The sequence below is a fragment of the Fistularia commersonii genome, chromosome 29 (assembly GCF_037954325.1).
Source record: "Fistularia commersonii isolate RoL2024-O1a breed Wild chromosome 29, RoL_Fcom_v1.0, whole genome shotgun sequence".
Taxonomy (NCBI): Eukaryota; Metazoa; Chordata; class Actinopteri; order Syngnathiformes; family Fistulariidae; genus Fistularia; species Fistularia commersonii.
In genome coordinates, this window is record NC_141312.1 from 5,045,478 (window position 1) to 5,058,169 (window position 12,692).

The 12,692-nt window shown below is 39.4% G+C and overlaps 1 protein-coding gene across 3 annotated transcripts; it reads right to left on the reverse strand.

Moving 5' to 3' along the window:
- Positions 1-86: 86 nt before the first annotated feature.
- sparta (spartin a) lies at positions 87-12,370 on the reverse strand. 3 transcript variants are annotated; one of them, XM_086176763.1, is made up of 8 exons: positions 12,089-12,370; positions 10,158-10,946; positions 4,686-4,880; positions 4,282-4,429; positions 3,891-4,085; positions 3,493-3,654; positions 2,953-3,043; positions 87-1,880 (listed from the first exon to the last, which is right to left on the reverse strand). In XM_086176763.1, the coding sequence occupies exons 2-8, from the start codon at positions 10,938-10,940 to the stop codon at positions 1,634-1,636; spliced, it is 1,821 nt and encodes a 606-aa protein (XP_086032889.1). In that variant the 5' UTR covers positions 10,941-10,946; positions 12,089-12,370; the 3' UTR covers positions 87-1,633. The 3 variants fall into 3 exon arrangements, with proteins under 3 accessions (XP_086032889.1, XP_086032888.1, XP_086032890.1); XM_086176762.1 differs by having other exon boundaries at positions 12,074-12,188; XM_086176764.1 differs by lacking the exon at positions 87-1,880 and adding an exon at positions 2,341-2,764 and having other exon boundaries at positions 12,074-12,182.
- Between the last annotated feature and the right edge of the window lie 322 nt (positions 12,371-12,692).

Below are 12,692 nucleotides of genomic sequence, written 5' to 3' on the forward strand. Positions count from 1 at the left end.
GTCACGTGGGCTTCAATGAAGTGACGGAGAATCGCGCGAGATTTGAACGCAGTCGATTTTCAAAAACAATAACATAATAATATTAATGAACATTTTATTTAAGGCACGTTACTCGACACTTAAGGACATCGTACAGACATTTAAACGATACAATTAAACCAAAAGCAAAAAATTAAAAAAACAAAAAGTAATGACATGTAATAAAATTATAATATGTAAAAACAAAAGTGACAGAGCAGTTGGCATCAGCTGAAAAAGGCTGGTTTAAACAGATGTAATATGAGTTGGGATTTAAAGAGAGCAGAATTAATCTGGGGTGCCAGTGGATTCCGGACCAATAACACATGATGCATGAATGAGAGAGTGAATGGTTGTTGGTCTTTGTATGCTGCTCTATGACTGGTCCTTTCACCCAAGATTCAAGATTCATAGTGTTTATTTTCATGTGCACAGTCTGAAACCAAGTTTCCCTGTGCAATGAAATTCTTACTTTGCTGTCCATAGTGCAGTCACATAAGTAGTGATAAATAAATTAATACTAAACATACTGTTGTAAACAGGTGTAAACAGTGCAGGAAAATGCAAACAGTGAGGAGAATACACTGACAGCCACAAGAGCCCGACCCCTTGTGACCCTGGGTGCAGAATGAGCTGTATAGTGAATGACTGAGTTAAACTTATGGGATATTTAATCAAACAGTTTGATAAGGAATTACTTGATCTGAAGTGTTGTGAAGGAGTTGGCAGAATTAATGAAGCCTTTGGACAATTCAGATGTTCATATCTCCCAATCTCTTACAAATCAGTCGCAGACTCACTTTTCCTTCAGTAAAGCTTTTTTAGTTTATTTAAACTAATGTATTGTTTTGTCTGGCTGACACATTTACTTTGTAGGCTGAATTTAAATGTAGATGGATGTGCATTATGGGATGATGGAAGTCTTACATTATTCAAACAGACAAGCTTTCAACTGAACAGCTGCGACACTGTTCGAATATTACCCCCTATTAAGTTTTCCCATGAAACAGCGTTCACATTCAGTGAGCGTTTCATCAGAGGCTACTTACCATAAATTACAACGAGTCTTCTTGGCAAGGTTGCCCATGAGTACCTGCTTTTGCACATAAATCTCACTAAGTCTCTTTAAATTGTCATTAAAGATTAAGAAAGTACAATTTGAATGAGACAAAAGAAAGTCTCGAAAATAGTTATCAATATAATTGCGCCATTGTTAAAATGGTTTCATGAAAACCTGAAAAAATATGGAAAATCTCTGTCATTAATAAATTAACTTTATTTATATGCAAATTCCACCCCAGGTTTCCAAGTGAATCACTTGTAAGAGCCAATGGATTGATTGGACACACACACACACACACACATTGGCAATGGCATAAAATATAGTAGTGGGTGGTGTATGACATCATACATACTGTATATGACGCACTGTATCTGATAAGCATATATAAACGCAAATATGTGATGTGCAATAATGACAGACATGATATTCTTTAGGCCCAACACTGGCAAATAAATAGTGAAAGCGCCTTTAACTTTACTTTTTATCCCTTGCATCTATGATTTCCAGCCACCTCCACCTCTGATATGACAATCAGCTAGACTTTGGATAACATTAACTTTTCTCCTCTGTCCTCTCCTCCTGTACGACCTTCACGGCAGTCTCTGCTGGAGGGACTTCTTTCTGCACCTCTTTCCCCTCACTTTCCTCAGGGCTCTTCAACACGGCCTTGGCCGCCTGCTTGCCTCCGGTCAGCAGGATCGCTTTGACACCTAGATTGTCAATGTTGTATGCTGTCACTCCAACATTGACCACTGACTGGAGGGCAGTGTCTGTGGCTTGGCCTGCATCATCACCATACCTTCACCATGAATCATATTGTAGAGTTAGAGAGGAGTTGGATATGTGCAGAAATTTGATACTAGATAAAGAAAAGTGATTGTGATACTTTCAACCTTCACAATAAACACACTGAAAGTCCATGGGAGGAGTTTTTACTTTAATATTTCACAAAAAAGTGAAAGAAGTATGAAATCTAAAATATTACGATTAAGAAAAGAAAAGTCATTAATCACATCAAAGGTGTTTAAATATATTTTTAACTATGAAGGTTTAAAGATGGGGGGGGAGGGGGTTCCATAACGTTGAGGAAACATATTGCTAGTGTCTCATTCATTTTCAAGTTTTTTCTTGCCAGTTAGTAATACGGTCGTGCAGATTTAACAGTAATTTTGTGATCGGGAGTGATGCAATAAATATAAGATGGATGCCCAGGGCTAATGTGAACAGAGCATGCGGAAAGGTGAAGAAAAACCTCCATAGACATATTTGACTTTGTAGCAGCTTTATTAGTAGTCATCCCCAGTGACAAAAAGTATCAACAGCCAGACCACCAGAACCACCACCACCACCATCATCACCCTGCCCAAGCAAGCAGCTGACATGTACACACCATGAAAGACACACACCAGAGGCTTAAGTTACATCATGTCAAAAAACAAGCTAAAACTGGTGTCAGTATTTGAATGAAAATCAGTCTGATGAGACCATTTCTTCAGAATACTTCGGTATTAGTAGAATGAAATATGCTTTGGAATAACATATCATTCAGATTCCTTAGGATTAAAAAAAGTGAAGATGAACGAGATGAGAAGAGTCACTTATTAGTTCACCGGTCTTTGCCCTTCTTCTGCATGCAGTCACATGTTTTTGGACATATTTATAAGATTCTCTAATCCCTTAAATCTGAAAAGAAAGGTGTGAAAACAGATCAGTTCCCCCAAAGTACCATAGGTAAGCGAGAGTGAGGCAAGTCCCTGAATTAAGAAATTCACTTTAGGTAAAGGTGACAACAGGAGGAAAGAGCTTAAGGGGCAGCAGGTCAATGACAGTCAATTAATGAGTAGTTTTTATTGCCGATTGGCAATACTTACTTGTACTTCACAGTTGTGACAGTCTCTGTTGTGACACTCTTTCCGATAAGCTTTGCTCCGGTCTCCAGACTGGACCAAATAGTCGAGAAACCTGGTTTTGGTGTAAATTAAATAAGTATGCACATATATGTATTTAGTACCCTTGAAGCAGATGAATAATCTGTATAACAGTTACGATACTGAGCAAATATCTGAAAACCCTTCAAGGACAGCCCATTGAGAAGCTGCTTTACGTCAGCAAGAAAATAACAAAAAAACTTGCCACCTATTGTCTACGATTCAATCTAAAGTATCATTCGAACATTTTAAATCATGGCTTTAAAAGGTAAGTGGCTCCCGTGAAACTGACATCTAACTATGCATTCCTCATGTCATATTGTCATCAATATTGATCTGAAAAATGTTTTCCAAATATCATGATATTCTAGAAGTACATGAAGTTCTTATAAACACAGTCAGAGTAATACATACACTCAAAGCATAAGCTATCCAAATAACGTGTAAAAGGGGGTGTAATTGGGATGTTCTTTGTACCAGTACCTTGTACACTGCTGGATGCCACAAACTTTGCCCCGTCTAGAGTTGAAGGTTGGCCATCCTTTCTTGTTTTCATGGACTCTGGGATCAGCTTTGCACCGTGTTTCTTCACATGAGGTGCCATCTTCTCTGCCACATGTCCTGCCACCGTGCTTACACCATTTACTGTATTAACGCACAGTCGTCCAGTAGATAAGATATACATTTTCAGCACAGTTGAACCATCACATGTGGATCAGTGAGCAGTCAAGCTGATGTTGAAGTACCTCCAATAATTTCTAGTTTTGGCCAAAATGTTTTCATTGAATGAACTGAACATCTTTATTATATATTTTTTATAGTGTTTCCCAATCTTTTTCAACGTTAATTACATGTTGTGTGCACTTCTGGCAAGATCTTACCCAAGAACTGGCTGACTCGCACAGCACCCCCGGTAGCCTGTCTGGCCACATGCAGACCTTTGGTGACACCTGGTTTCACCTCTGAGGGTGTATCCTCAGGTGTTAAGTGGTCACGGATCTTAAATCCTCCTTTATGAATGGCCCTACTAGTGGCCTCTGCGCCTTTTACAAACCCCTGGCTCAGTCGCATTGCTCCTAAAAACAGAAATATACTGGGTGAAGACTTCACATTGCCAATGTAATTTTCTGCAAAATTCTTGTCACGTTGATAAACACTTCTTTCTAGTGTTCATTTTTATGTCAGCAGATTAATTTATATATACTGGATGCCTAGTTTAGGTGGAGTCATGCAAGTCACAAAAGCGTAGTGCTATTTTAAGTGGTTACTCACCACTCAAGATTCCTTGTCCCATTTTCTCACTCCACCCAGGAACTGGGGTTTTTTCCTTCTTACCGGCTGCCACTGCTTGCTCTTTTGAGGGATTGAGGGGAACTTTCTCACCCAAGCTGATGACCTCTGACCCTGCCCCATCAGCACTCTGTCAGAACAATACATTAAGTCAAGCTAATGTTTAAAAAAATCTGTAATCAACCCCAGGAATGTATGTACATTCCTGTTCACAAATAAGTCATTTGGCTTAGAATGATGATGATGATGGATGACACAGAAACCACTGTGCTCAAAAACCGTCGTTTGAGAGCTAAGTGAAACAAATGGGTGTGTTTGTGAAAATCCAGATTCTACATGGTGACAGGGAGTCACAAAAAAACTTCATAATGACAGAGAAGACTAACCTGGATCCTGAATTCAGTCAGCTGCAGTATGAGGTCCTGAAATGTGTCTCTGTCCACGGCGGGAAGCTCGGATGACAAAACAATGCCCACGTAAGACCCCGGTGTCTCCGCCAGAGTGTCAGGAAACATGAAGATCCCAGAGTTGGCCAGGAGCACCGGGGTGTCTGTTGTCAATGGATACAGCCAGCCACAAACCTGGTTCACGTACAAAAACAAAAACAAAAACAAAAACAAAAACAAAAAAAACAAAAAGACCCCATCATTTGTATGTACATCTTGTAGATCCATAGAGCATGATTCAGTTCTCCAGAATAAGCTGTCGCGCTCTTTCTCAGAGGAAAAAAAAACGTTATCATTTATGTTTGAAATTAAAACACAAAGGGAAAAATGTGTGAGTTTTGTTTCTCAAGTGCAGAACTATGTTTTCTGTTGAGTATTGTTTGTAGTGATGGGCAAATGCTTTTGATGTTGAATTTCTGCCCTTTCGCTTCGGTACGCTAATCTGTTAGCCCCAGGGAGGTTTAGCTTAAGGCTAAAATTAGCCTGGTTTGAACATGAGTGAGCAAACTGGTGAGGCGACACCCTTTTAAATATAATCACTTTAGTTACTTAAGTGTTTATTTTAAATCTTAATGAAAGCCATTTAGAGATTTTCCATTTCATTGACAAAATGTTAAATGGCCACGCTCACGTAAATGTCCTGTTATGGTGTCTTTATGTTTTAAGAATAGAAAGTGGCTAAACGGTGAGCTAAATACAGGGGGGAGGGGAGATTATTCAGCTAGCTTAGGCTAGCATGTGTGTATTTTAGAAAACCTTTCAATGTTGTACTTGCTCAGCAAAAAAATTGAAAAGTTCTTTTTGAGGTCTAGCTTGTAAATGTAGTAATCTGCCTGTGAATGACAGTAAAGACAAACAGATATGTCTATTTTGTTGCTGGCAGGTGGAGCCATGCAGGACCCAAGAGCTGAAAAGTTGATGGAAAAACTCCTAAGCCTTAAAGGTGATATGTTGAAATTTTGAAATAAACTGTAATACACATTCAAAAAATGTTTTATGTGAGGCATCAAGGTTCTAAATGGCATCAGTTGATATGACAATAGTGTAACTATGGTAAAATTGTGGTTTGATACAGAAAGTACTATCTTGCAAGTTCTTGAACAAGAAATCAAGGAACTGGAATCAATCAGTGAATCTTTGCAGAAGGAGCTAAAAGAGTGTAAGGCTCACATTTATTGTGTGTGTGTGTGTGTGTGTGTGTGTGTGTGTGTGTGTGTGTGTGTGTGTGTGTGTGTTGTGTGTTTGTCAGAGTGAGAATCACGAGCAAAAAGGGACTGCTTGATGATGGCAAAAAATCACAAGTGAAAATATTTTTTGTCTACTCTGAGATCAACACCCTTAAAGCTTTCCATCATATTACTTTGCAGTCCTGTGAATAGCGTGTATACAGTCTGGCACAGTATTCTGTCTTTAGCCTGTTGTGAGTAATGAAGTCAAAGCATTTCTTCATAACCAAACTGATTTTACTAAATACTTTGTGATATTTCATAGCCTGGCAGTGTGTGAGTTGGGATGTTTGGCACAGATGAAAGCACAATTATAATTTAGACTTTATTATCTTGTGGTATATTAATTATAGAAATCATAAATTAATGCTAAAAAGCAGTAAATTGCAGGACTAGTACTACTACTTTGGATGCATTTTTAAGAGGCATTTTATCCCGGTCTAACAGCTTATCCTTGTATTTACCATCCTATTGCTATTAAATTGATTAATGTACTGTATATTATGAGTCAGTGTTTTTCTTATAGTACAAATGCAAGCAACCCAGTTGGAGGGAATCTGCAAGGAAAAAGAAGGTATTTTCTTATCTGTCAATTTATTGACAGGAGGCGATTATAAATGAATAAGCAGAATGTCTCTGTGTTTATCTTCAGAGTTGTGCCAGCTGCTGCAGTTGCAGTTTGAGGAGTGTGAGCAGGAGTCAGCCAGGTAAACGTTATATTAAAAGCTTATAGACATCTACAATAAGACCTGTGCCTCCATGTTTTTCAGAGGTCCCGTGCGACTGATGATCAGTCATAACCAGTTTGGGTAGCATTCTGACAGTATCTATGTGACAGACAACCTCGTTTTTTATTTTAAATGCATTACTACCTATCAGATGTCTCTCATTGCAAGTTTCTACACTTTATATGTCTTCAATTTGTAAATGTAATATCCTGACTCCCTTTTCATAGATATTCATGATACTGACATTTCTAAAAACAACATATTGTGTTAGAGCCTTGATGTAGATATGAATCTTTGTACATATTGAGATGTACAAAGATATATCAAAGATATAAATACAACTGTCTCTTTGCACTGGGATGTGTTGCAGCCAAGCTGAGCAGAACAAGAAGAGTGAAGAAATGCTGAGACAGTACAGTTGTGAAATCCAGGAATATAAGCTTAAACAGCACAAGCAACGGTAATCAATGTGGTTGATTACCGTTAATCAACATTAATCAATGTGGTTATTTAATAAAATGTGTTAACAAATGCAATAGATGGATGGCTGATTAGCAGGCGACACCTGACTGGTTTGCCATGTCTTTACAGGATGAAGTTTGAAAATAATATAAATCAACTGATAGAGCAGCACAAGAGACTTTACTCCATCTTTGTGAGTTCATTTATTAATTAAAAAAAAACAAACAACATTATTTTCACCACATCTGTGTGGTTGAAATGTACCATTTATTCAAGCCGTTAATGATGGTGGTAAATTGTTAATCAGACTCCAGAAAGACTCCCAGCTGAAATCGTGACAGCAGAAAATACGAAGCAGCAGCTGCTGCAAGCTGGTAAATACACTAGTTTAATTTATGCATGTGTTCTGCAAGCACACCCTGTCACTGATTTTGTTCATGCGTAGATACAACACCCCTGATCTTGTTTTCTTTCATATTCCCAAAAGAAGAAAAGAAGTTGGTTCAGCTGCGTGACCTTGAAGAAAACATAGAGGAGATGAAGAAACAGCAGCTTCGTGTAACAACAGAGGCTCAGGAGGAGGAGTTGGTGATTTGATTAAATGGTTTAGGTGAGGAGAAATTCAGCAAAATGGCATTTGTTCTTAAAAAAGACTGTTTGTTTGGTTCCTATATGTTCCTCCTTGGCACTTTATTGTTGGAATCCAAGCCAGCTATGATATACTCTTAAAAATATATTGTTGATTCTCCAAAATGGCTTTTGTCAAATAGATAGTCTGTCTGTTGTATAATGTCTGATGCTGTTTACGTTGGACTGTCATTCCAATACTAAGTTAATTATATCGATTAGAAATAAAATGGTTTCATTGCATTTGAGTTAAATTTTCTGAACCTTACTGTAAGTGAATTTGGAAACACACACACACACACACACACACACACACACACACACACACACACACACACACACTCATCAGCCATTCATGATGATTGACAATGTTCTGGAGTAAACTGGTATTAACCTTTGGAAATGGGTATTCTGTGCAAAATACAATTAAAACATATTTAATAAGGCTAAGGCTGAGGGAGTTTGCAGAGAAACAAGCCACTATATGCTCCTCTCTCCCAAATCGGCATCTGACTTTTTGGTAGAAGAGGTGAAGATTGTTTAATGGTGGTGCGATATTTAAGGCCAAAACACAAATTCAGTTGTTCTCTGCGCATCCTCAGGCAAAGTTTTTGTAGCTCTGAGAATATTTCTGGACTTTCATAACAAAACAGCTCATCAAATTCATCGGAGCCTGTTCTAACTGTCATTGGCTGAGAGGTGGGGTTGATCATGGGGCCGCATGTAAAGACAAACAACCATTCACTCGTCTCTCTAGTTAATTCCCTCCAAGAAAAAAAAAGTAATTTGGGAATCTTCACAGGGTCTTGCTAGAGCCTTGTGCTAGTACTCCGGTCGCGGGGCCTTCACCTACTCAACACTCAGCAAGCTGTACAAGTTATTGGGGTGATCCGCAGGCACTGGTTCCTTTTTTGACCTCATCCCCTGCTGCCAGAGAAGCTGATTGTTCACGCACACTCAGTTCAGACACTGTGCATGTGTGGAAATGTGCACATGCCGTAGATCTAAGCGGCTGCTGCGAAGGGTTTATCTTAAAAGCTGTGATGTAAATGATTCCTGATGTTGTTATATGAGCTGAAACATTTCAAAGTCTGTTGTAAATAGGAGTTTAATTCAACTCTTATTCTGTAAGACCGTAGAATGCAGAATTCTGTTTTTTACGTCAAAAACTTTTATTTTTTGTTGTTTAGTGTAACTGCTCTCTAATTTTACACAGATTTTTAGTTGTTCTGTGTGAACTTTTCTGTCATTTAGTGTTGATTTTGACATAACTGCATATTGATTTCTCGGTAAATTTGTCTCAACTTCTACAAATATCTATTTACTCGATACTTGATCTATAGAGCACATTAAAGATCAGTTGTGTTTTTTTAAGGTCATTCTGTGCTTTTCCTTCATGGTTGTGAGATGTTTTCTGCTCTTCAGATTGTTATAATCAATACATTTCATGTCATTTTTAGACCAAATGCTTTTAAAGAGCAGAGATTAGATTTTTTTTTTAAATCATGGATGACATTCAGTATATTTTAACTCATTGCATTTCTATGCAAAGAGTATTGTAGAACAGAGGTTAGGTGGCTTTATATTAGTCAGTCAACTGATTGTCAGACTGCCTCATGATAAGTAATTCTCAAAAACGGCAAATAATGGGTTTGCAAAAGCCCAACTTCGCTCTCCCGAATTTAATAATAGGGATGCATTTGCTCCACTCGCTCCATTGTGTTGGCGCCTATGAGCAGCACAATAGAAGTGCAAAGTCATCTGTTAATGGGACCTTTGTTGTTGCAAGAAACAAAGCAGGCCCAGAGTCATGGGTTTAACGGCGGTAAACAGCACAACATAATACACACTTTGTATAGATGACAAATTACATTAGATCCATCATATGGAAGTTTATATTATCTCTATCAGAAAACATCATCGAGAATTACCTGCTTGTTTCCCGGATCTAAACGAATAAAAAAATCATTAAAGGAGAAGATTTATCAGATGTGCGACACAAGCGCTGACACTCTATAAATTCAGGAACAAAAATCAGCAGGTTATAACTTGATTCTCATCGTTAATTTATTGGAACAGCCGAGACTAAAATCAATTAGAAGTAAAAAAATAAAATGTCAAATCATAAAGGCAAGACTACATTCTTTGACACTTCTTTTTACTGTTCAACGCATGACGTTGGTCCAACTGACTTCAAACTGACTGGAAACTTATACCTTTACTCTTTGTCTTAATAGTAGTAATCCATCCACACCTTCTCCTCCTTCGGACACACACCCAGTAGACTACACCTAGCAACCCTCCCCACACACACACGCACACACACACACAGACATACACACGCCTGTTATTACGTATTCTGTACTTACATCTAGAAAGGCTGGGGGTCTCCGGGCGGTGGAAGCCTCGTGCTGGCAGTCGAAGGTGATGATGCGAAGGTAGCCCGGGTAAAACAGCGAGCTGACCTGCCCGCTCGGTGCCACAAAAAACATTTGCACTCCCGAGGGGATGAAAAGCAGCTCGTTTCTATTTTCCCCCGCGCCAAACTGCTTTCCGGACCTCCCGTCTGGCCCGTAGGCCAGGCTGCGGTGGCCGTCGGTGGGCTGTGGAGTGTAGGCTGGAGGCTGGTCCCCTGGGTTTGCCATGGCTACAGCCTCTGGGGTCGCAGCAGAGAGCGCCGGTCTGCCTAGAGGAGGAGGGTGAGCGGGTCTGGCAGGGGTTGCGTTTGCAGCTGGTGTTGTGCTTTGGGCGGCAGGAGGTAAAGTGGGGTACAGATTACGGAGGGGGCTGCGGCGAGGTGGAAGTTCCAGGGCTTGATAAAGATTAGGAGTGAGACACATCAGCAGTTGTTTTCTACGTTCCTCTGGCACCAGCTTGGAAGTCTCTAGGTCAAATAGGTGGGTGCTGAGAGTTATCAAACTTTCCCTCATCCTCTGCTGAAGTTGCCTGGCCCTGTCCCAGATGGGTCCCTCATGCCTTTCCCCCCCGGTGGGCACCTCCAGGCCTTGGGCGAGATGTTGTCGAGCCTTTTTGTAATGTGCCAAGGCTTTGGGAATGTCTTCGTCCCCCTCGGCGACCAGCCCACGGCTCAGACAATGAAAGGCCTGCTCATACTGGTCCTTGATGAGCAGCAGCTCTGCGGGTTCCACCATACCGAGCTGCAGGGACGCAGAGACCAGCGTGTCAGTTGGGATATTGAATAAGCAATCCTGAAGGAATAACTGAATTACAAAACACATGTATGTTATACAGTCATTTTTAACCAGGATAACTCACTAAGATATATGACTTACTGTATATGCCATCCATCTAGGGGTGGGCACAATATCAGATACAGCATTGTTTTTTTCCATCCGCACATCCATTACACATACTGAGTCCCAAACAGCTGGCAAATAAATAAATCAAGTGACTTTCCCTATTTTGTAAGCGACTCCTTTGTATTTCCGAATATTTTTTGCCATCAGTATATTCACTTCCACCATTTCCATAATACGAGATGAGATGGACAATCAGTCAACTTTATAAAAAAAAGATATTTCCTCATGTGATCAAGAAATATGAGAAATCTGATGAAAACAATTTCAGTGAAATTATTCCAGCCATCGAAAAAAAATAAAAATGTGAAAAATAGCAATCTATATATGAATGTATGTGTGTGTTACATTTATATACATTTATTTTGAAAAAAAAACAAAACTACTTAATAACTATTGATAATTGTGTGTATGATTTCATTATATATGAACATTCGATAGATAGATAGATAGATAGATAGATAGATAGATAGATAGATAGATAGATAGATAGATAGATAGATAGATAGATAGATAGATAGATAGATAGATAGATAGATAAAGCAGTTCTTAGTTGTAATTTTGCTATTTTGCTATTGATTTTACGGCCTGATAAATAACAATGTTGGGCGTTTCGATGCAGGTTGGACACAAAAACGAGGGAAGAAACTTCTGAGCGAATCCATGGTCAGCTGTGACAGAATAAGCCAACAGTTCACATTCATGTGTCAAAAAAACTTTACATTTGTTGACTAGAAGAGATTATCAGGTTAAACCTGCACAACAAGCAGAGAGCTGTTTTACAAAGATACTATTTATGAACGACAACACAGCAGATACAACAGCTTTACATCGGCACTGATTATACCTTGCATAGCTCTGGAGTACTTAAAGTAAATGTAATGTTTATACATATATTTCTCACAGCATCAAGTGTAAGACAATAATGAAATTAGGTATAAATCTAGACATTTGTGAAAGAAACCCACCATCATCCCGCTCACCTCCACGTGAAATTTGCTTTGAAAACAAAAAAAAAAATCCAACAACTACAAAAAAAAAAAGGTTATGTGTTATTTCGGGCTCTTCTGCTCAGATGGTAGAATTCGTTGTGATTGCAATGTTACCTAACTTTGCTGGAACTGCCACACCTCCCGCAGGCGCGACCCAAACAACACTGACGGCTGAGACTTTCAGAATAAAATCAGTGACTAACGCAGTTTCATTTTACACTCAGTTGGATAGAAGACGAGTTGAGAAAAACACGGTATGTGCGGTATGCGCTGACGGACGTGTCTTTTGTTTCTTAGTGTTGCTACGCTCTGTCGGCTCCACAGGAAGGGCCACGCCGTGAGTCACTGGAGACACAGCGCAGGAACTGGCGTCACCGTAGCAACCTGGCAATACCTGTTAATTGAAAAAGGAGACAGGTTCAAGAATGTTACAAATGTCGCAGAAAAACTGTAATCGCCTTTAAAATTAGAAATAACCATAAAAACGCCGCATGCGCCATCTTTACCGTACACTCTTGTACTTGTCCCTGATGGCTCGTCGTGGGTGTGTCTCTGCGCAGGTGTGTAACTTGTGGAGGTCCATCAGGCAGGGCTG